The following is a 26,256-nucleotide window of genomic DNA, read 5'->3' as shown; positions in this document are numbered from 1 at the left end:
TAACACACTCTCCAGAGGAACACTATATTAACACACTCACTCCAGAGGAACACTATATTTACACACTCACTCCAGAGGAACACTATATTTACACACTGTCCAGAGGAACACTATATTAACACACTCACTCCAGAGGAACACTATATTTACACACTGACACCTCTAGGGGGTCCTCTAGGGGGTCTTCAGAGTTACTACAGGGGGTCCGGGACCTCTATGGGGTCCTCAGAGTTACTACAGGGGGTCCTCTAGGGGGTCCTCAGAGTTACTACAGGGGGTCCTCTAGGGGGTCCTCAGAGTTACTAAAGGGGGGGGTCCGTAGTTTTTCTACATGAACCACTTGAACCCTAGCATCCATATTCCATATAGTTGAACATTTGCATAAAATAGCAGATCTACAAGCTCACAATGCGTCACAGTGTGTTGTGAGCTGGTCGATCAGAAATTTTTGGCAACGGTTTAGAAGTTAAAAAAAGAGCAGACCAAGCCAGAGGGTTTAAGGACACGTGCACCGTTCCAATGACCAAAACTCCACTTCGGGATTGTGTGTGTGTGTGTGTGTGTGTGTGTGTGTGTGTGTGTGTGTGTGTGTGTGTGTGTGTGTGTGTGTGTGTGTGTGTGTGTGTGTGTGTGTGTGTGTGTGTGTGTGTGTGTGTGTGTGCCGGATCCTAGGCTTCAGGAGGAAACCTAGTGGAAAGCTAGACAGTCGCTCTCCCGGCTTCGGTGTGTGGTCAGACTGGCCGGACTTAAACGATCTGTGCTGTTGGGCTGATGTTACCGTAGGGTCTAACTCTGAGGCGATGGCTGTCTCGGAGGACTTTATATCTGACCCCAGTATCTCTGTCAGAGCATCTATGACTGTGTGTGGAACAGAACACCAACTCCCACTGACTAATGCCCGAGGCCGCCTCTTATGGGCACAACAGCAAAGGCAGCGGCAGCATTGGACTGAACTAAGGTTGCAAGGGAAGCCTGCATGTCTCCCTGCTGCGGACCATTCTGTCTCGCACTCTCTGCAAGAACATTTTGCTTTAGACAAATGCATTGTTGTCTTTACTCTGAAAGCGAGGTTGCAGGTTTTACCATCTAAACTTAACCTCTCCATCTGGTTTCCAGGCAACCATGCTCCTCACTGTATACATCATGGTCATGAACAAATAGCTGAAACCATGTCCCACATCTTAAATGGGTGCCATGTATACAGGGGACTCTACATAAGTAGGCATGACAGAATAGTGGATTTGATATCTAAAGATGTCACTTCTATTTTCAGGTCCTCCATCATGCTGTATAAGCATTCTACTGTGAAGCCGAGCATGTTTAACCTGTGTAACGATGATTCTGTGTTCTCTAACATTTCAGCTAACACCCCTGATGTCATTGTTGTTAATGAAAACCATAGGGAGGTGTTCATTCTCGAGGTCGGCTGTACTTTTGATTACAGCTTAGAGGAAGCCTTCCTAACCAAAGTGCTAAAATATCATCAGCTAGAGCAGACCATCTCTCAGCTAGGCTACAGATGTAAACCTTTGTTTTTTATATTTGGTAGTCTAGGACACAAGTTGGTTGTGAGGGGCCTGCAAATGGCCGGCCTCTCCAAAAGGAGGGCTAAAAAATTAGCAAGGTACTGCTCAATATCAGCTATTATAGGAAGCCGCTCAATTTGGAGGAGGCGTTGTTTCCTTTACCCATGATTGTTGTCCGCTGTGTTCAACAAGTATGCCATCTTTTGTTTTGTATGTAACGTTGCTTTGCTTTACATGCGCTTTGTAACTAACTGTTTTCCCTTCATCTGACTGCACTGGCAGTGTTTATGTCCTTTGTACATCCTGTACTTCTTAATATGTGGACATAAATAAATATTTTGTGTGTGTGTGTGTGTGTGTGTGTGTGTGTGTGTGTGTGTGTGTGTGTGTGTGTGTGTGTGTGTGTGTGTGTGTGTGTGTGTGTGTGTGTGTGTGTGTGTGTGTGTGTGTGTGTGTGTGTGTGTGAAGATGCGCAGTTTGTGACAAACTTTAGACAAACTTACAAACAAACAAATGACTCAAATTACTCGCGCATGCGCCTGCATCCCAATTGTATATATAGATGTATAAAAAATAATAAAAATCCTTTGAAAATAGCAGATCTACAAGCTCACAACGCGTCACAAAGCGACGCGTTGTGAGCTTTTAGATCAGCTACTTTCAAATTGTGGAAGTGTATATATAGGTCTGAAGTGTTTTTGTTATAATACAAAAAATCTACAAAGTAACTAAAGTGTTCAAATAATTGTAGTGGAGTAAAAATATCTGCCTTTGAGATGTAGTAGAGTAGAAGTAAAATTGTAAAAAATAAATTGGAAATACTCCAGTAAAGTAAAAGAAAATACAATATTTGAGTAAATGTACTTAGTTACTTTCCACCACTGCAAGCAACAGAAATAATGTCCTAATAATATTAATACAGAGGAACAACGACAGACTTTCAAAACATTTATTAAACAATTACAGTTTACTTCTACAAATGACCTTACAATAATCTCTCTCTCTCTGAGAAGATGATGTCATCTTTAATGATCGTACAATAACACATGAAATGAAACATTATGAAGAATGAGAATAATATGGAATGAAAACATAATGAAACAATGATCTAATAATGAATCAATAGATAAACAATGAATGATTTGACTTCATTGATGAATGAATGCATTTAGTGGATGTTTGAATCCAGAGTCAAACACACACTGTTCCTCACTCTGTTGTGTCAAATAGACATCAAATACATGAGTGTGTTTCTACATGAGAGACACACGAGTATGACACTGATATTTACATCATCATCATCATCATCATCAGTATTATGATATATGATACATATTTATACATCTGTGGAGTGGAGGTTTGTGCAGCGCTGTCTAATCTAATCTAATGTAATGTAATCTGATCTATTGTAATGTAATCTGATGTAATCTGATCTCCCTGTGGTGATGACTGAATCAAAGAAAAGGAGACTAATAGTGAACTGGTGTTAGAGAGGATTTCCGTGGACCCCTCCTCTGAAAACATGTTGTACCAGGGACCCCCATACAAGATCTGTGATATTAAAATGTTTCAAAACATATTCCAAAATGTGTTCCAAGATGTATTTGAAAATGGCAGATCTACAAGTTCACACGTTGTGAGCTTGTAGATCTCCATCCATCCATCCATCCATCTTCAACCGCTTATCCGGAGTCGGGTCGCGGGGGCAACAGTTCCAGCAGAGAGCTCCAGACCTTCCTCTCCTGAGCAACATTAGCAACTTCCTCCTGGGGGATCCCGAGGCGTTCCCAGGCCAGTGTGGAGATGTAATCCGCCCATCTGGTCCTTGGTCTGCCCCGGGGTCTCCTCCCAGTGGGACGTGCAGCGAGGACCTCCCTAGGGAGACGCTCGGGAGGCATCCGTACTAGATGCCCGAACCACCTAAGCTGGCTCCTTTCCAAGCGAAGGAGCAGCGACTCTACTCCGAGTCTCTCCCGGGTGACCGAACTTCTCACCCTATCTCTAAGGGAGATGCCAGCCACCCGTCTGAGAAAACTCATTTCGGCCGCTTGTACCCGCGACCTTATTCTTTCGGTCATGACCCACACTTCATGACCATAGGTGAGAGTAGGAACGAAGATTGCTCGGAAGACCGAGAGCTTTGCCTTCTGGCTCAGCTCTCTTTTCGTCACCACAGTGCGGTACAGCGACTGCAATACCGCTCCTGCTGCTCCGATTCTCCGGCTGATCTCCTGCTCCGTCCTCCCCTCACTCGTGAACAAGACCCCGAGATACTTAAACTCCTTCACCTGGGGCAAAGCCTCATTCCCTACCCGGACTGCACAATCCACCGGTTTCCTGCTGAGAACCATGGCCTCAGATTTGGAGATGCTGATTTTCATCCCAGCCGACGCACACTCGACTGCGAACCGATCCAGTGAGAGCTGAAGGTCCCGGACCGATGGTGCCATCAGGACCACATCATCCGCAAAAAGCAGTGACGCAACCCTTAGCTCACCGAGCCGTATACCCTCTCCGCCACGACTTCGCCTCGAGATCCTGTCCATGAAAATCACAAACAGGATAGGTGACAAGGCGCAGCCCTGTCTGAGACCAACCCCCACTGGAAAATAATCCGACTTACTGCCGAGCACACGGACACAGCTCTCGCTTTGGGCGTACAGAGATTGGATGGCCCTCAACAAGGTCCCCCTCACCCCATATTCCCGCAGCACCTCCCACAGAAACTCCCGGGGGACCCGGTCATATGCCTTCTCCAAATCCACAAAACACATGTAGACCGGATATGCATACTCCCAGGCCCTCTCCAGGATCCCTGCCAGAGTAAAGAGTTGGTCAGTTGTTCCACGACCAGGACGGAAACCACATTGCTCCTCTTGAATCTGAGGTTCGACTATCGGCCGGACCCTCCTTTCCAGTACCTTGGCATAAACTTTCCCAGGGAGGCTGAGTAATGTGATACCTCTGTAATTGGCACACAACCTCTGGTCCCCCTTTTTGAAAAGTGGGACCACCACCCCAGTCTGCCACTCCCTCGGTACTGTCCCAGACTTCCACGCGATGTTGCAAAGACGTATCAACCAAGACAGCCCCTCAACACCCAGAGCCTTCAGCATTTCTGGACGAATCTCATCAACCCCCGGAGCTTTGCCACTGTGGAGTTGTTTAACTACCTCAGTGACTTCCTTCCGGGAGATTGACGCCGATCCCCCATCATCCTCAGGCTCTGCTCCTGTCAGGGAGGGTGGGTCTGATGTCATTGGGTTTAGGAGTTCCTCAAAGTGTTCCTTCCACCTCCCTACGACTTCCTCACTTGAAGTCAGCAGAGCCCCATCCTTGCTGTATACAGCTTGGATGGTTCCCCGCTTTCCCCTCCTGAGGTGCCGTATGGTCGTCCAGAACAACTTTGGTGCCGCCCGAAAGTCCTTCTCCATGGATTCCCCGAACTCCTCCCACACCCGCTGCTTAGCCTCCGTCACAGCTGTGGCTGCCGCCCTTCGGGCCTGTCGGTACCTTGCAACTGCCTCTGGAGTCCCCTGGGATATCATACCCCGATAGGCCTCCTTCTTCAGTCGGACGGCTTCCCTGACCACCGCTGTCCACCAGGGTGTTCGAGGGTTACCGCCCCTTGAGGCACCTAAGACCTTCTGACCACAGCTCACAGCCGCAGCTTTAGCAATAGAGGCTTTGAACATTGCCCATTCCTGTTCAATGCCCCCAACCTCCACAGGGATGCCAGAGAAGTCCCGCCGGAGGTGGGAGTTAAATTCCTTCCGAACAGAGGTCTCCTCCAAACGTTCCCAGTTCACCCGCACTACACGCTTGGGTTTGCCAGGTCTGTCCAGAGGCTTCCCCCGCCATCTGAACCAACTCACCACCAGATGGTGATCAGTTGACAGTTCCGCCCCTCTCTTCACCCGAGTGTCCAGAACATGCGGCCTCAGATCAGCTGATACGATTACAAAATCGATCATTGATCTTTGGCCTAGGGTACTCTGGTACCAAGTACACTTATGAGCATCCTTATGTTTGAACATGGTGTTTGTTATTGTCAGTCCATGACTAGCACAGAAATCCAATAACAAGCCACCACTCAGGTTCAGATCAGGGAGACCGTTCCTCCCAATCACGCCAGTCCAAGTATCCCCGTCATTGCCCACGTGTGCGTTGAAGTCCCCCAGCAAGACTATGGAATCCCCCACCGGAGCCCCATGCAGGACCCCATGCAGGGTATCCAAAAAGGCCGAATACTCTGAACTCTTGTTTGGCGCGTACGCACAGACAACAGTCAGAGTTTTCCCCCCATCAACCCTTAGGCGGAGGGAGGCGACTCTCTTGTCCACCGGGGTGAACCCCAACGTGATGGCACTCAACCGGGGGCTTGTGAGTATCCCCACACCCGCCTGAGACCTCACACCCTGAGCAACTCCAGAATAAAACAAGGTCCACCCCTTGTCCAGGAGTTTGGTTCCAGAGTCCTTGCTATGTGTGGAGGCAAGCCCCACCAGGTCTAACCGGTAGCGCTCTGCCTCACGCACCAGCTCAGGCTCCTTCCCCACCAGCGTAGTTACGTTCCACGTCCCAAAAGTCAGCCTCTGCTGCCCCTGATTGGTCCGTCTGGAACCTCTGCTGTCACTGCCACCCATCTGACAGTGCACCCGACCCCACTGGTTCCGATCGCGGGTGGTGGGCCCACGTGGCGGCGAAGATCTGCCCACGTTCCTTCTTCGGGCTGTGCCCGGCCGGGCTCCGTGGTTAGCCCGGCCACCAGGCGCTCGCTGACGAGCCCTTCCTCCGGGCCTGGCTCCAGAGGGGGGCCCCGGGCTTCCTCCGGGCCGGGTCGCATCACTTCGTCTTGAATTGTCCATGAAGTGTTTGGTGAACCATTCTTAGTCTGGCCCCTCCCCCGAGACCACTTTGCCATGGGAGACCCTACCAGGAGCACTAGGCTCCCGACAACACAGCTCCCAGGTTCATTGGGGCACACAAACCTCTCCACCACGGTAAGGTGATGCTTGTAGATCTGCCATTTTGAAAATGTCAATTTATATATGTTTAACTTTAAACCCTCCCTGGAACCCCCTCAAGGACCCCTGGGGGTCCCCGGACCACACTTTGAGAACCGCTGGTCTAGACCACCGCTTTTCAATGTCAGGTCTGGGGACCCCCAAGGGGTCCAAATGGACCCTTACAGGTCTGTAACTCTGAGAGTGTTTAAATGGAACCAAATGGACCCTTACAAGTCTGTAACTCTGAGTTAAATGAACTCTTATAATTTTATAGTGTAGTTTAGAGTCCCAAAGATAATAAATGGTTCCATGTGTTAACCACTTTATAATGTTATGCATTGGCTACACAAAAACAGCAGATCTACAAGCTCACAGCGCGGCACCTTGTGCCGCGCTGTGAGCTTGTAGATCTGTTGTGTTTGAAAAGAGAAAAATATTGAAAATGTTTGGAGCATTTTGAATAATTTAGATTTTTCTGGTAAACATAAATCTTCTCCTCTGGGGGTCCCTGGCACAACACGTTTTCAGATGGGGGTCCCTGACACAACACATTTTCAGATGGGGGTCCCTGACACAACACATTTTCAGATGGGGGGGTCCCTGGCACAACACATTTTCAGATGGGGGGGTCCCTGGTACAACACATTTTCAGATGGGGGTCCCTGGCACAACACGTTTTCAGATGGGGGGTCCCTGGTACAACACATTTTCAGATGGGGGTCCCTGACACAACACATTTTCAGATGGGGGTCCCTGGTACAACACATTTTCAGATGGGGGTCCCTGGTACAACACATTTTCAGATGGGGGGTCCCTGGTACAACACATTTTCAGATGGGGGTCCTTGACATGAACATGTTTGAGAAACACTGATCTACAGATTGAAGTACTTGTGGTAACCATGACAACCTGGACTCACTCAGACATGTTGAGTAACCATGACGACCTGAGGTCACATAGAGACTCTATCTCTGCTCACACAGAAACACTGAGGAGGAGTAGAAGGAGGAGTAGTACTGTAACCTGAACCCAGCATAGAGAGGTTCAGTGAATGTGTCCCTGAAGGTGAACAGGTGTATCAGAATGTCCTCTGATATTTGATAGAATGACAGAGTTCCAGCAGAACAGTCTAGATACACTGCTACTCTGTTAGAGCCTTCAGAGGCACTGACAGGGAGGTAAGTCTCCTTACTATTGTGTATGACACTGTACCTGTGACCTCCTACACAGTACAGACACCAGGACATGTCATTGTATCCTAGCTTACAGTCATCACCTCTTCCTTTCCTGCTGATTCCTCTGTCAGTCACTGCTATAGAAACCCCTCTCCCCTCCCACTCTACCTCCCAGTAACAGCGTCCAGTCAGACCCTCTGAACACAGAACCTGTCTCTGTCCATCAAACCTGTCAGGATGAGGAGGATACTGATGAACCTGTCCCCACACACATGTCACCTTCCTGTTGTCTTCAGACAGAGAGAGTCTGCTGTGTGTTGTGTTTGTGTCCAGTGTGAGAGGATGATAATCTGATGAGAAAAACAACACAGTAAACATTAAACACATCATTCACAGACACACAGACAGACACACAGACACACAGACACAGACACACACACACACACACACACACACACACACACACACACACACACACACACACACACACACACACACACACAGACAGACAGACAGACAGACACACAGACAGACACACAGACACAGACACAGACACAGACACAGACACAGACACACACACACACACACACACACACACACACACACACAGACAGACACACAGACAGACACACAGACACACACACAGACACACACACACACACACACACACACACACACACACACACACACACAGACAGACACACAGACACACAGACACACAGACACACAGACACACAGACACACAGACACAGACACACAGACACAGACACACAGACACAGACACACAGACACAGACACAGACACAGACACACACACACAGACACACACACACAGACACACACACACAGACACACAGACACACACAGACAGACACACACAGACAGACACACAGACACACAGACACACACACACACACACAGACACACACACACACAGACACACACACACACAGACACACACAGACACAGACACACACACACACACACACACACACACACACACACACACACACACACACACACGGTTGTTGAGGCCGTAGAAGAAACGTTCTTTAAAGAATCATTATTTAACTATTTAAATGCTTCTATAAAGCAGTAATTCTAGCTTTTAGTGTCAAGGACCCCCACATTTATATGTATCTGTCTGTGGACCCCCATCTGAAAATGTGTTGTTCCAGGGACCCCCAGAAGAGAAGATTTATGTTAAAAACGATCACAATTATTCAACTTGTTTCCAAACATTTTCAATATTTTTCAAAACATATCTAAAATAGCAGATCTATAAGCTCGCAGCGCGGCACAAAGTGATGCGCTGTGAGCTTATAGATCTGCTATATTTAAACAGCCAACATATAAAATATGAATAAAGTGGTTCCATTTTGCTGGGGACCCCCTGGAACCCCCCAAGGACCCCTGGGGGTCCCCGGACCCCACTTTGAGAACCAATGCTATAAAGAACCATTAACCACTTTAACCCTTCATCAACCGGTGTCTCCCAGGGCTCTGTACTTGATCTGCTCAGTTTTTCCCTCTACACCAAATCTCTGTCGAAAATAGCCAGTGGTGGAAAAAGTACTCAAGTTTTTTACTTAAGGGCGCGCTCCCATCAAGAGTTGGCTGGCCGCTGTTAAACGCAGGTTGTGCGCGGCCGCAGTTTTTTGCAGCCAGCGGATTCTAAAAAACGGGAGTGTCGCGCCTGTCACTCACTTTCAGGACCCTCCCCGTTGCCCGCACCGCCTGTGCCTGCTGCCTTGAGCACCATGTTACTTCCTGAGTCTTGAGACGGTCCGCCTTCGACTCACCCGATTGGACAGAGGGAGAAAATCAGCGCCTGCCTCCAGCAGTTTTATGCTTAGTCGCGGAGAGCAGATAAACGCAAGGTCTGCGCGACTAGCGGAAAAATCTGCTCTTGCGTGAATCAACGCATTTGCATTGACAATGCATTGGCAGATTCTGCAAACAGCGGCCAGCCAACTCTTGGTGTGAGCGCGCCCTAAAGGAGGAGTTCACCCAAAATTTTACTTATTTTCTATCAATTACACACCCCATGAAGCCTTGATTTCATCGATTATTTTTTGTTTTTGTGGCATTCCTAAGACAATAATTTGATGACCGTGTGTATTTCCGGTAGGAGACACAAATAATCTACTTTGTGTCTCCTACCGGATACATTAGCCGGTAGGAGACCGAAATCAAATTATTAGCTTAGGAATGCCACAAAAACAAAAAAGAATCCATGGATTCAAGGCTTCATAGGGTGTGCAATTGATAGAAAATAAATCATTTTGTGGGTGAACTCCTCCTTTAAGTAAAAGTATTAATAATGCAATATAAAAATACTCTGTTATAAGTAAAAGTCCGGAATTCGAAATGTACTTGATTAAAATTACAAAAGTATTGGTATCAAAATGTACTTAAAGTACCAAAAGTAAAAGTACTCATTATGCAGAATGTCCCATTTCACAAGTTTTCAAATGTATGTTTTGAAAACAGCAGATCTATAAGCTCACAATGTGTCGCATCACGACACCTTGTGAGCTTGTAGATCTGCTATTTTTTATATGGGCTGAAGTAGTTAATGTATGTTTTGTAATAATAAAAATCTACAAAGTAGTAGTATTAAACTAAAGTTTTTAAATAATTGTAGTGGAGTAAAAGTACAATATTTGCCTTTGAGATGTAGTGGAGTAGAAGTAAAAGTACAGAAAACTGGAAATACTATAAAAATACCTTTAAATTGTACTTGAGTAAATGTACTCAGTTAATTTATACCACTGAAAACAGCAGATCTACTAGCTCACAGCCGTGTCGCAACGCAATGTGTTGTGAGCTTGTAGATCTGCTATTTTTGATGAATCCTCACGTATTAAGACATTTCAACATTGGGATGCAGGGGTTTAACCCTTTAAGACCTGAGAAGATTCTAGAAAGGTCTTCTAAATCCAAAAAAAAAATTGAAAGAAAAACCCAATTTTTTTTTCCTTGATTTTTCAAAAATAGCAGATCTACAAGTTCATAGCGCGGCACTCGGTGCCGCGCTATGAGCTTGTATATCTGCTATTTTTGAATAGCCTAAAGAAATCTAAAGTGACACAGATGCGTTCCAGGTATCAATGGGTTAAGTGGTTAATGGTTCAAAGAAGGTTCTTTGAGGAATTATTTGTGGTTGTGAGCTTGTAGATCTGATATATTCAGGGAACATGCTTGGTGTTAAGTGTTTAACAAACAAAATAAAAAATAAATAAAAAAGTTTTATGAATTAAAATCAGTTCCAGATGACAGCTTTAATTAACCACTTGAACCCTAGTGACCTATTCTGTAATAATAATACTAAAATAGCAGATCTTCAAGCTCACAACATGTTGCAATGCAACACATTGTGAGCTTGTAGATCGGCTATTTTCGGCTAACATATTTGGTGTAGAGGGAAAAGGAGCCCTGAGGGACCCGGTCAGACAGACAGAGTATAGTAATCAAAAACTGTAACTTTAAATAATGACTCAAGCAGAAGTAAAAGTACCTACATATTAACTAATGAAAATACTATGAAGTTATTTCATAAGATCTGATTTATTGTCTAAATTAATAAATAATTAAAGAGGCCTCCATGCCCTCCATACCCTCTTACCTGACTAACTACCTTCCCAAAGTGAGTGACACCCTAACCCTAACACTAGACAACAATCTGGTGCCACCCACTTATAGAACATACTCATTCTACTACTCTGACACCCACTTATAGAACATAATCATTCTACTACTCTGACACCCACTTATAGAACATAATCATTCTACTACTCTGACACCCACTTATAGAACATACTCATTCTACTACTCTGACACCCACTTATAGAACATAATCATTCTACTACTCTGACACCACTTATAGAACATAATCATTCTACTACTCTGACACCACTTATAGAACATAATCATTCTACTACTCTGTAAAACCCACTTATAGAACATAATCATTCTACTACTCTGACACCACTTATAGAACATAATCATTCTACTACTCTGTAAAACCCACTTATAGAACATAATCATTCTACTACTCTGACACCACTTATAGAACATAATCATTCTACTACTCTGTAAAACCCACTTATAGAACATAATCATTCTACTACTCTGACACCCACTTATAGAACATACTCATTCTACTACTCTGACACCCACTTATAGAACATAATCATTCTACTACTCTGACACCCACTTATAACATACTCATTCTACTACTCTGACACCCACTTATAGAACATAATCATTCTACTACTCTGACACCCACTTATAACATACTCATTCTACTACTCTGACACCCACTTATAGAACATAATCATTCTACTACTCTGTAAAACCCACTTATAGAACATAATCATTCTACTACTCTGTAAAACCCACTTATAGAACATAATCATTCTACTACTCTGACACCCACTTATAGAACATAATCATTCTACTACTCTGACACCCACTTATAGAACATAATCATTCTACTACTCTGTAAAACCCACTTATAGAACATAATCATTCTACTACTCTGTAAAACCCACTTATAGAACATAATCATTCTACTACTCTGACACCACTTATAGAACATAATCATTCTACTACTCTGTAAAACCCACTTATAGAACATACTCATTCTACTACTCTGACACCACTTATAGAACATAATCATTCTACTACTCTGACACCACTTATAGAACATAATCATTCTACTACTCTGACACCCACTTATAGAACATAATCATTCTACTACTCTGTAAAACCCACTTATAGAACATAATCATTCTACTACTCTGACACCCACTTATAGAACATAATCATTCTACTACTCTGACACCCACTTATAGAACATAATCATTCTACTACTCTGTAAAACCCACTTATAGAACATAATCATTCTACTACTCTGTAAAACCCACTTATAGAACATAATCATTCTACTACTCTGTAAAACCCACTTATAGAACATAATCATTCTACTACTCTGACACCACTTATAGAACATAATCATTCTACTACTCTGACACCCACTTATAGAACATAATCATTCTACTACTCTGACACCCACTTATAGAACATAATCATTCTACTACTCTGACACCCACTTATAGAACATTATCATTCTACTACTCTGACACCCACTTATAGAACATTATCATTCTACTACTCTGACCCACTTATAGAACATAATCTTTCTACTACTCTGACACCCACTTATAGAACATAATCATTCTACTACTCTGACACCCACTTATAGAACATTATCATTCTACTACTCTGACACCCACTTATAGAACATTATCATTCTACTACTCTGACACCCACTTATAGAACATTATCATTCTACTACTCTGACCCACTTATAGAACATAATCATTCTACTACTCTGACACCCACTTATAGAACATAATCATTCTACTACTCTGACACCCACTTATAGAACATAATCATTCTACTACTCTGACACCCACTTATAGAACATAATCATTCTACTACTCTGACACCCACTTATAGAACATAATCATTCTACTACTCTGACACCCACTTATAGAACATAATCATTCTACTACTCTAACACCCACTTATAGAACATTATCATTCTACTACTCTGACACCCACTTATAGAACATAATCATTCTACTACTCTGACACCCACTTATAGAACATTATCATTCTACTACTCTGACACCAAAGTGTGGAATGCTCTAACCATCTCACCATCTCTTTAAAAAAAAATGATCAGTTAAATATTTTTTTAATACAGCCAATCTACAAGCTTACAATGTGTCACAATGTGAGACGTCATGAGCTTGTATATCTACTATTTTAGCATTTTGTTTAAAGTTTAGACAATCTACGAGCCCTTCCCTTGTGGCTTCCTGTAGCTATAGAAAACATTATATGGAAATTAACAATGTTATTTTTTCACATTTAAAATTGTATTTATCGTTGCTGTAATATGAGACATAGATTTGTACGTGCTCCAATACTGTAAAGATGTGTAGAATAAATAAATATAAAAGTATAAATAAAAGTTTCAACATTTCTGTCAAATTTGCGTCAAAGCCTGCAACACATTTATTGGCGCGGCACCGCATTAGTGGGCTAAAATAGGTTTTGCGGCTCCAGACAGATTTCAGCGCCGTTTGAGTTATGTACCGATAGGCACAGAATCGTACATTTTGTTGTGGGGACTGCTCTGCTTCCGTCCGTTTCTCTGCTGCGGCTGTTCATCTTTAAAGCAATACAAGGCAGGTCCACAAATAACGATTTTTAGCAACCCGGGCGACTACCGGGTGGCTTACTAGATTCCTCCTACGTAATAATTTTACCCGCAGGAGGAGAACAACTGTTGCTCAGAAAGAAGCTCCCATTTGAGAATATTGTAAACTTCATCATCTTCTCCGGTCGCCAGATAGAGAGCAAGAAGATCAACACGCCCGCAGATGCACTGGCATGCACATGGGTGCCCGTGAGACTGCGTGCCCCCCCCCGCCTGCTACATCAAATGAAGCGGTGTGACTGTGAAAGCATAGCGTGTCACTTCAATACAACAGACAACACACTGAGTTAGGCCTTATTGTTTGAGTTTGATTAATGAAAATTTTGAATTGTATCTTATGTTTCACAATTTCCTGTAGCCTAATAACCAATAATGAAAGTCAATAATTACATTCTTCTTAATAATAAACACAATTTGTAAAGTTATAGCAGTGACTGAGACAACAGGCTAAAAAACTAAGCCAGGGGGAGCTGCATGCGTTCTAATCCTGATCTTGACATAGTTTTTTAAGTGCCTAGAGTACAGACAGTGTTCATTTAACACGTTTGTTCATTCTACGTTGAATTGATTAAATGTTTTGAAATAGCTTGCGCCGGAATGCAGATGTTGTATATCAGGTAGCATCCAAAACCAATCTTATTCCTCTCAATACAGTTTACAATAAATTATGCAGATTTGTTCTTGGATGTTCTTTCACAACTCATCATTGTTTAATGTATGAAAGTCTGAATCTGCCCTCTCCCTCTGTAAGAAGACAGCGCCACTGGTTACAATTTATCTTCAAATGTATTCATTTCAAATACCCACAATATCTAAAACAATACATGGATCAATTTTCCTCCAATTATCACTTGAGGCATTCCAGCCAACTCTACTTGACTGTTCCCACTTTTTCAAAATCAACAGCCAAGAAAGCCTTTATGTTTAAAGCGTCTTCAGATTGGAATAACCTACCGGCAAATATTCGTTCCATTTCATCTCATTATCTGTTCAAAAATACGCTGTCTTCTTACTTTGAGAATGTATGTACATGTCTATAACTATTTCATAACTATAACACTGTCATATAACCTCTATTTTTCTGTTGTTTCATGTGTTTGTCCTGTCTGTCTGTCTGTCCTGTTCTGTTGTGGCTCCTGTCATCTGTCTTGTTGTTTACTTGTTTTGTCATATCTGATATTGTTTGTTGAATTGGTTGTTGTAATTGCTTGTTGTTTAATGTTTTGTTTTCCCCTCTGCTTTGTTTTTGTTTTGTTTTGTTTTTGTTTTGTTTTAGTTTTAGTTTTTGGAAAATGTCTATACAGTGTATCATGTACCTAGGATCCCCTCTAAAACGAGATGCTACATCTCAAGGGGCTATTCCTAATAAAGAATTTCAATAATAATAAATCACCAGTGTAATTTCATTCTCCTATATATATATATATATATCCCGGCGTGCGATAGTGTCTCGCATCACGTGCCTATTTCCGTCAGTTTCAACTAGGCTACCTGGCTACTTCTATTTCCGGTAGTACGATTTCAAAATAAAACGTGTTGAATCATCACATAACAATTATAGATGAAAATAAACTCTTATTTTGAAATTCGTTTTGAAGGAAAAAGATTTCCATGGAGGCCCCTTGACGGTTTGTCAAGCCTGCATTCCTCTGTGCATTAAAAACAACACAGAAATTATGGAATATAAAGACTTAGGGGCAAAAATTCATATTTACCACCATGCTCTCTGAAACCAAGACAATGTGGGCCTATGGAACAAAAGTGTGTTCTCTTTCCTCATCTTTTGCAGAAGGTGAGTAATTCATCTTATGCTGGCAGTGGTGGAACGTAACTAAGTACATGGTACTTTTACTTTAAAGGAGTATTTCCAATTTGCAATACTTTTACTCCATTACATCTCATAGGCAAATATTATACTTTTACTCCACTACAATTATTTGAAAACATTAGTTACTTTGTAGATTTTGATTATTATTTCAAAACATACATTAATCACTTCAGCCCTATATACATTTCAGCCATTTGAAAATAGTAGATCTACAAGCTCACAATGTGTCGCGATGTGACGCATTGTGAGCTTTTTTCAAAACATTTTTATACATTTGAAAACTTGAAATGGGACATTCTGCACAATGAGTACTTTTACTTTTGATACTTTAATTACATTTTGATGCCAATACTTTTGTACTTTTACTCAAGTACATTTTGAATTCCAGACTTTTACTTGTAACAGAGTATTTCAATATTGCGCAGTATTGCAGATACATTGCAGATACTTTCACTTAAGTAAACAAATTGAGTACTTTTTCCACCACCAGTGTTTTTATAAAAACGGCTGTGTTTTTTTTTTTTTTGCACACGCCTGCACAGTATTCAGTAAATACCACCGTACCGGCGGTAAGCTGGGATTAATTACAGCGGAAAATACAAATCCATACTGCCCCAGCTCTAGTCAGTAGACGGTAGTATGTGTTGATCTGATGCATGCAGCATGTTACCATGGTGATGTACCCGGTAAGAAGTGAACGACTAACTTGTAACACTGAAACAGGGCTTCACCTGAAGTTACCTCATTAACCCCTAAATCCTAGCCTGGGATCCAGCCTGCTTCGCTACGTTCGGCGGATTTTTTTTCTCTCTTCGCTTCTCAGTCTGGAAAGCCTCCTATCTCCAAGGGAGGCGGGACATGCCAAATGGCTTGAGTCCTGCCCTGGCTTCTGATTGGTCTGTGGTGTGGGGCGGGACAAAGCACCAGTGAGACGTCATTCCAATGCGCAGAAAAATAACAGTGTGAAAAGCATGGAGGGTGGCGCTGGCTGATGACGTAGGTTGCCTAACGCTACTCTCATTCGTTGGAACGACATCCAATCATCATAATTATGTAGTTCTAGTGTAGTTCTGCAAAACCTCCCAATGGGAGGCTTTCCAGACTGAGAAGCGTAGAGAGAAAAACAATCCGCCGAACGTAGCGAAGCAGGCTGGATCCCAACCTGGATCCCAGGCTACCTAAATCCAACATGCAACAGTCCAATGGAAGACAAGAACATGACGATGAGTTTCTTGATGTCCAATCAACAAGCGCCCGTCAACTATGTGACATTTGTTAGCAATGTTTGGTGTGCTTGACAAAGTACAATGTGAAAGCAAACCAAACCAAATGCAACAATGTTGCAACTGCACCCCTGAACCCCTGAGTCTACCAAGCTATACAGTAGGTGTGAATCTGCCCTGAAAAACTATGTATAAAATGTCAATATTGACAGATACTCACATCCTTTAATGAGATGAGGATTGAACCGATCTTCTCCACCATGTTTCACTCTGTAGGAAGTAGAACAACAACAATGCATCAATGTCTGTCTAACACAACGTCTCCACTACCTGACACTACAGTGTTTCTCCTTTCTTGTTGATCTGCTATTTTCAAATGGCCGAAATGTATGGGCTGAAGTGGTTAATGTATGTTTTGTAATAATAATCAAAATCTACAAAGTAATTAGTAGCTTTCAAATAAATGTACAGTGATGTTGCTAGGTTTTCAATGTAATGGGTCCTGGGACCCAAGGGTGGTCTTTTAGATGGGTCCCAGGGACATTTTATGAGTCCCACAAAAATTCACACCCTACGTGGTGCAGTGCTTGGACCCAGTTCGGTGCCCCCCCGGGACGGTTTTGTCAACGGGGGGCAATAGAATACATTTAATCACATAACCTTTTTATCATTATTATTTTATTTTGTATCATTTATGAATGTAGAATGTATTTTTACTATTTATTGTGTAGCAATAAAAGACTGAAAACACTGGCTTACAGTGGAATTATTGGCAACTAAAGAAATAGGAATTCAAGAAATAATGAAGACAAATACTGACAATGCCTATTAACATTGGCTTGCAGTTATTGCACATAGCCAAAATGCAATAATAATTATTAGGCTTGTCATTGAGAAAGGAAAATAAAGTTGTCTTTTTGAGGAGAAGTGGAACCTTTTAAGTCACTTTAAGTTTAGCTTGAGGGAGAGGGTCTCCCTCTTCAGGGAATTTCTTGATATCTCTACTAGGCTACAGAAAACATTCAGTTGGCTATTAAACATACAAGACACAGATAATAGACAACCGGTTACTTACAGCTGCCATTAATTAGTGCTTTTGATTGCCTTTGTGGTCAAATCAGGGTCAAATGCATAGGCTCAACGAGCCATCGTTAACCTGCTAATGTTACACAGCTGATTGGCAACATGCCCCCATCACATCACTCTGATCTCCATTCTCCAAGCAAGTTGGAGAACACTCTAAAATCGTGGATTTTACTTTGGCTGGTCAATTTAAGATGACAATAGCAACAAAGGTTATAGTAGTAGACCTGTATGTATGATGACTTTTTTACACGTTTGAGACCAGGTCTCAACCAGCTCCTCATGCCGTCTCACTCTCTCTCTCTCTCTGTGTGTAACCTGGCGTCGCCAGTCTTTCCACCTCTGTGTGTAGCGTAGCCTAACAGTGTGTGTGTGTGTGTGTGTGTGTGTGTGTGTGTGTGGGGGGGGGGGGCTGGGCTGGGCTGTGCTGCTGCTGCTGCTGCAACGTGTGTAACCTCGCATCACCAGTCTTTCCACCTCGGAGGAAAACAACGTGTGCGAGAGTCTCCACACAACGGTGTCTAACCGAGTTATACTTCTCCAGTACAAAGGTGTCTAACCGAGAGTTATACTTCTCCAAACAACGGTGTCTAACCGAGAGAGTCCATGCAGATCACAGCAACTAATTTTACCGCAAATAATTTTTTTATTTGTCTCTGTTGTTGGTGACAACTCTAGTGCGTCCCATGGACGCCACGACGGTGTCATGAATGCGTCCTTTCGCAATATTGTGCGTCAGCGACGCAGGACGCAGGCCTATGAGCATCTCTGAATGTAGTGGAGTAAAAGTAGGCTACAATATTCAGATACGAGATGTAGTGGAGTAGAAGTAAAAGTATTGGAAATTAGATACTCAAGTAAAGTGCAAATACCTCAAAATTTTACTTAAGTAAATGTACTTAGTTACTTTCCACCACTGTTCCAGAGAGCGGGGCTCGAGTCCCAAAGCGAGTGTGGTTCATTCAACCAAAATCTGTCATTTGCGTTTCAAATTGTTTTCTGTGATCGGCTGGTGATATAACTTGACTGACACAAGGTATTTATAAACATACTAGTATGTTTACTACCTTGTAGTAAACATACTACAAGGTATTTATAAACACACTATTGTTTAATTTATAAACAATAGTGTGGATTACAGAGATATTTGAATTAAATCTTGATTTGGGACGTGTGCTGTGCACTTCTTTGTGTCAGTCCATGCGATTAAGCATTTAAATGTGACATTATTCACCACCGACAGTGGCTGGTCATCCAGCACTATAAACTGGGAAATGTGCTCTGTTATTTATTTTGCCTTCTTGCTCTCTCTTGGGAGTTTTTCACTCTTTTTGGAGTGCTTTGATCGGTCATTTTCGCTGCAGTCTGATGCGATTACATTTTTTGGGTTGATATGGAGCCGATATCCGATCTGTTAATCGGATTGCAGCAATCTCTAGTCTTCATAAGACATGAAGTGTGTGCGGCCACCTTTATGTCTCTTGAAGACTATAGTTGATAGTTGATTCTTCTGCCGTGGCCGGCACCACTACAAGGACTTTGGTGTGCGCAGCATTTCTGTGCATAGTGGTTGATTAATGTAACGCCCAAACCACTCCTGTGAATAATATAGCGTGTAGCGCATGCATTTAGGGGCAGCGTTGCGTGTTGCACATGACAGAAAATTATAGAATAGCGATGGGTGATGTCCCCACCCACAAATAGCGGGTTGCGGGTTCTCCCTGAAAGTAGGGCCCCATGTCTACTCACGTGAAATCCTTCAGCCCAGAGAGAGAGAGCAGCGTCTTCATTCCTGACTCAGTCACCATGTTTAGACTCAGGTCCAATTCTCTCAGATGGATGGAGGGATTAGAAGTTAGAGCTGAAGCCAGAACTTCACAGCATCTCTCTGACAACGCGCAGTTCTTCAGTCTGAGAGAGAGAGAGAGAGAGAGAGAGAGAGAGAGAGAGAGAGAGAGAGAGAGAGAGAGAGAGAGAGAGAGAGAGAGAGAGAGAGAGAGAGAGAGAGAGAGAGAGAGAGAGAGAGAGAGAGAGAGAGAGAGAGAGAGAGAGAGAGAGAGAGAGAGAGAGAACAAATATATTCCTGGATAGAGAACGTGCTTGCAGCCATCTTTTAGAGGAGCTGGTCTAGAAAATGTGCTCCTCGGAGCACAAGTCTCCGCCAGCAGACCCTTGCTATTTTAATAGCACGGGTCGTCTTGGTAGAATGCGCGTGGTTTTTGGTGTTCTGCAGGGGCGTCTGAATATGTAGTGTCTGCATCTAAAAAATGTTCTTCTTGAAGCAATGTGTCATATGGGAGTCGTCGTAATTGACTGGTTTGTTCAAATGCTTGTCTGTCTTCTTCATCTTCATTGTCTTGAACAGTTTCAGCAGTTGATTGGTGTGTTTGATCTATGTCAGTTTTCTCTAGTGCTACATAATGTATTTGATCAAGGTGGCCAATCGTTACAGTATTAAGACTTTGGCCTCGTTGTGGGATCAATTCAACTCTATAGTCCTCTTCTGTGTTACTGTTGTAGATGAGTATGCTTTCTTAGCTTTGGCCTTCTGCACCTTTGCTTGACCAATGTTAGGTGTTCTCAGAGGAACACACACACGCACGGACGGGTGATTTGGACTGGAAGGTACTGTTCCAATCAAGACTGATTGATCCTGTCTTACCTCACTTCAAAAAGCGTAAACAGCTTTTTGAAGTGACACACCTATTTATAGGGTTTTATTTCGTCATACGTCCCTCTAGCCAATCAAAGGCATTGGTGTCAACATATGTTTCACCTTAAAACCTGCTAACTCCTGACGTGGGAAGAACCTAAGTTTGTTTATGCATGATATGCATGCACCCCCTCTCTGAACATTGTTAATTTTTCCTTTAATAAATTGAGCTTTAGGCCTGAACTGCTTCTGTATTATGTGCTTAAAACAAAAATCATTCTAATGAAATCCCTAATTGAATGAGTCACAATCTGCAACACTCTCACTGAGCATGCACACACACACACACACACACGCACACACACACACACACACACACACACACACACTGTAACTTTTTCAATTGAATAAAATATATGTACTATTTAATATTTCACTGCTATATCTTTCAAAATTAACCACTTCACAGAAATGTGATTGACAACTTCGCTAAACATTATCAAATACTATTTTAATCGCGGGTCTCTGCCTCCGACACTTGTTCCTTGCGTTCCAACATATCCTTGGGCACTAGGACCCTGCAACCATTTCTTCCCTATAGGCACACGCTGTAAGGACGCAGAGCTACCAGTTAGTGTTGCCAAAATAAGACTTAATCTCAGTATTTAACGCTTTTTCCAAATACAAAGCTTGCTGTACCACAGATTGTGCATTATAGACAGACTACACACATTTTGACAAATTATGAAACTTTAACATGTGAGTTATTTTACTTTGGTACTTGAAGTATATTTTGATGCCAATACTTTTATACTTTAACTATATACTGCCAATACTTTTGTACTTTAACTATATGCTGCCAATACTTTTGTACTTTAGGGCGGCAGTGGTTCAGGGGTAGAGCGGCGCTTGGCAACTGGAAGGTTCCCAGTTCGATCCCGGGCTCCCCCAGAGTCAGTGTCGAAGTGTCCTTGAGCAACATACTGAACCCCTAATTTCTCCCGATGAGCAGGTTGGTGCCTTGCATGGTTTCCTTCACCATCAGTGTATGAATGAATGGGTGAATGTAATGCACAATCATTGTAAAGTGCCTTGGATAAAGACGCTATATAAATGCACCATTTAACTAAAACATTTTGAATACAGGCCTTTTACGTCTTTTTATATGGTGGTATTGCTACTTTCACTTAATAATAATAATGATAATAATAATAACAACATGAGTACTTCTTCCACCACTGATTCAGAGCTACAGAGTTCAGAAAGATAGTTCATGTAGGAAGAAGATAAACACACTCATAATGGACACACTAGGGAGGAAAACTTACTACTTACTTACTTTCTACCTTAACAACCTTTCAAGGATGGCCATCTATGTGAAAACTGTATTACTGCAATGAATACTCACTCCAATTAAGAATTAATATAAATACCATTCAAAACTAGGGGATGACAGTCTGACAAAACACATTCAACCACTCATAGTGTAACCAGAGGTGGTTTAAATGTGGTATCTCAGCATAAAGACTACATATATTAGTCACTGTATCTTATCAATATTATGGTCAGTGTGGATTACCATGATTTCAACCTTAACCACACTCTTCCAATAAAGTACCACCATCATCAACTACATTATAATCACTTACTATAACAGAACTGATACAAATCAAAATACAAATTGTAAATTTGTCTGACCTGAGAATGTCCAGACAACAATGTGGACTCCTCAGTCCAGCACAGATGAGTTCCAGTCCGGAAACCTCCAAGGCGTTTCCGCTCAGGTCCAGTTCTCTCAAATGGGAAGGATTAGACCTGAGAGCTGAAGCCACAACCTCAATGTGTTTCTCTTTGAGGTCACAGTCACCAAGTCTGTAATTACAGATTAAATGTAAAATCAGAGATGAACCAAACAGATCAGGCGTGTTCACTGTCGAGGAGGTTACCTGTGGTGCTGCCTGAAATGTACAGATGTTTGGCTACTTTTCTGGCCAAGTAAATAAGTGGCCGTGATTAACACATATTTAATTGAAATGTGCTCATAACTTTCCTCTTTTCTCATTTGATAAGGATACAACCATTACATAATAAAAACAATCACAACACGCTGCTTTTGCTCCAGCAATGAAGTGAATAAATGTTCTGTCAATAGATGAACAGCCTGTACGACCGCATGTCATTTGTTTACTTACTTTCGTTCTCTTAAAGTTCTGTGTGAACGCTAACCAGACCAAATGCAAAATGCAACAATGTAAACATTTGGTCCTTGATCGGAACCTTTAAAGCAAACCTTAGGTGTGAAAGGCACCTAAACAATCTTCTATCTGGTTCTTCAGACATTAACACAATGTCAGTAAGAACAGATGGAAAGTTGTCTCTAAACTACAGCATGGAACTTGTATTGATGTATTAAGTAACTTGTAAACCTAAGTAATGACCAAGCTCATTGTTTAAAAGACAATCCTCTGTACACCCCTTCACCCCTTCTTATTTGGTATAGTTTGTTTTCATTGTAGAATAGCTGATGAGGACATGACTTCTTGTTCTGTTCACGCACGCACGCACGCACGCACGCACGCACGCACGCACGCACGCACGCACGCACGCACACACAAATGGGGTCCCCAGCAAAATGAGTTAATATGGCATCACAGTTTAACCCTATATTCTGTACATTGGTTATTTGGAATAGTCGATCTACAAGCTCACAACGCTTCACAATATGATGCGTTGTAATATGTAGATCTGTTATTTTAAGGAAAACTTATATATTATAAAATATTTTGAAATATTTAAAATATGTTTTAAACTATTTTAACAAGACAATGAATGGGGGTCCCTGGCACAACATATTTTCAGAAGGGGGTCCGTAGCCAAATACATGTTGATTTTGGGGGTCTTTTACAGGAAGAAGTTTCAGAACCACTGCTATAGAGTATATATATCAATCAATGTATTAGTAATAGTTACAGTGAGCATGAAAATCCTTGCAGTAGATGTGTTTTCCTCCAATCACAAAGCAAAAGCAACATGAGATACATATTCCACCAATCACACAGTACAATCCTCAATGTTAATGTAACTCTGAGAGTGTGCAAATGGAACCAAATGGACCCTTACAGGTCTGTAACTCTGAGAGTGTACAAATGGAACCAAATGGACCCTTACAGGTCTGTAACTCTGAGAGTGTACAAATGGAACCAAATGGACCCTTACAGGTCTGTAACTCTGAGAGTGTACACATGGAACCAAATGGACCCTTACAGGTCTGTAACTCTGAGAGTGTACACATGGAACCAAATGGACCCTTACAGGTCTGTAACTCTGAGAGTGTACAAATGGAACCAAATGGACCCTTACAGGTCTGTAACTCTGAGAGTGTACACATGGAACCAAATGGACCCTTACAGGTCTGTAACTCTGAGAGTATACACATGGAACCAAATGGACCCTTACAGGTCTGTAACTCTGAGAGTGTACAAATGGAACCAAATGGACCCTTACGGGTCTGTAACTCTGAGAGTGTACACATGGAACCAAATGGTAGCCTGGCGTAGACAGACTATATCACTGCGTGGATATGAGTCTGGTGCTTCTATGAGGAAGTTTTTTTTCCAAGGGGGCGGGATCAAAACAATGACTCTCAACGCAATTGGTTAGACCTACAAACCAACTACCAATTACAGTCTCCCATATTCGAATACTGGGCCCTGATTGGTTACCCACGTCTTCTGGAGCAGGAAATGGATTCTCTATGGAGCGGTGCCAAATCCCAGAGTGCAATTTTTTTTTTGCAATCGCAGATTCGTCTGGTCCCAGGCTAACCAAATGGACCCTTACACTCCATCCAAACTGCCAGTGAGAGATCTGACGACGATATCACATTAGAAACTGTCCTAATATGCATATACATATATATATATATATATATATATATACACACACACACATATATACACCTATACATATATATATGTCACAGGGAAATTAGCATTCCAGGGAAATTGAAAAAGGAGCGCTCGTTTTTAGGCGCGGGACTTCGGCACGAGGCGGGGCTTTTCGAGACAGGTTTTTTTACGCGAGGAGGAGGAAGCTACGCTAGGGGAACGCTGAACACGCGTTCACACGCACACGTATAATAGTTATTGTCCATGACGGAGGCGCGCCGACTCAGCAGAGCTTGAGGCCGAGGAGGCACGCCCGAGCACCTCCAGGCGCGCCCGAGCGCCTCCAGGCGTGAGTGCCCGCGCCGACAGGCCGATGGTCTGCTAGTCGAATCAGCGCCGTCCGAGTTGTAAACCGATAGAGAGAGAATAGATCTTTTCATGGGTTATTGTCCACGCGTGCGTGTGTGTCGTGGATAAACTAAAACAAATGTTAAAAGCCAGAATACAATAAAAGTATCTTAACAGTCATGCTTTCAATAAACCAAATTGAAAACATGGCGAGTGCGTGTGTGTGGTGTGGGCATAGAGTTAAAAGGGGGGCTATAGTCTAGTGTGGCTTGCATTGCCTTCTAGTGTTGGTTCTACAGAATTGCCTGGGGGGGTTAAAACGAGCGCTCCTTTTTCAATTTCCCTGGAATGCCAATTTTTCTGTAACATATATATATATATATATATATATATATATATATATATATATATATATATATATATATATATATATATATATGTATATATATATATATATATATATATATATATATATATATATATATATATTTTGCAGAAAGTAATGAGAGAAGCTACAGTGTGGTACAGAGCACACACAAAGAAAACACTGCGCACACACGCACGCGCACACACACAAATATAGCCGATCTACAAGAACATTGTGAGCTTGTAGATTGAAAATAGCCGATCAACAATCTCACAATGTCTCTCTCTCTCTCTCTCTCTCTCTCTCTCTCTCTCTCTCTCTCTCTCTCTCTCTCTCTCTCTGAGTTTGTATGTTGCACATGCGTGTGTTAATTTTTTAAATGTATTTAGTAGTATATGAGTGAATGGAGCTCTAACATGTTGATATTCACATGACTAACCTGGCTGTTTTGCAGTTGCTCACAGCCGGGACCAGGTTCCATCGCCCCTGCTCTGAAGTTTTGCATTTCTGCAGGTCCAACACCTCCAGAACCTCCTCTGACATCTGCAGCATTCTGACCAGAGCTGAACACTGGATCTCATCGAGTTCCTTTCCTGACTCCAGGTACTGTTGGATCCCCTGACTTACTGAGTGGGCCTTCATCTCCATCAAACATTGGAAGATGTTGATACATCGGTCAGGAGAGCCACTGCAAGGATCCATCTTCTTCAGGTTGTTGATGGCTTTCTGGATCTCCTCTGGACTGTTCTCTGTTTGACCCAGCAGGCCTCCTAACAGTCTCTGGTTGGACTTCAGTGAGAGACCATGAAGGAAACGGACAAAGAGGTCCAGGTGGCCACTTTTGCTCTCCAGGGTTTTTTCCA

General features: G+C 42.6%; 1 protein-coding gene across 1 annotated transcript; it reads right to left on the bottom strand.

The window, feature by feature from the left end:
* Positions 1-7,418: 7,418 nt before the first annotated feature.
* Positions 7,419-19,943, bottom strand: LOC308081178 (neoverrucotoxin subunit beta-like). The gene is made up of 3 exons (XM_080457570.1): positions 19,888-19,943; positions 17,276-17,325; positions 7,419-8,060 (listed from the first exon to the last, which is right to left on the bottom strand). The coding sequence occupies exons 1-3, from the start codon at positions 19,926-19,928 to the stop codon at positions 7,501-7,503; spliced, it is 651 nt and encodes a 216-aa protein (XP_080313696.1). The 5' UTR covers positions 19,929-19,943; the 3' UTR covers positions 7,419-7,500.
* Positions 19,944-26,256: the final 6,313 nt, after the last annotated feature.

This window comes from Gymnoscopelus braueri, assembly GCF_963280865.1.
Source record: "Gymnoscopelus braueri genome assembly, contig: SCAFFOLD_60, whole genome shotgun sequence".
Classification (NCBI taxonomy): Eukaryota; Metazoa; Chordata; class Actinopteri; order Myctophiformes; family Myctophidae; genus Gymnoscopelus; species Gymnoscopelus braueri.
Note: the sequence above shows the minus strand (reverse complement) of the source record. Positions and strands in the feature narration are given on the sequence as shown.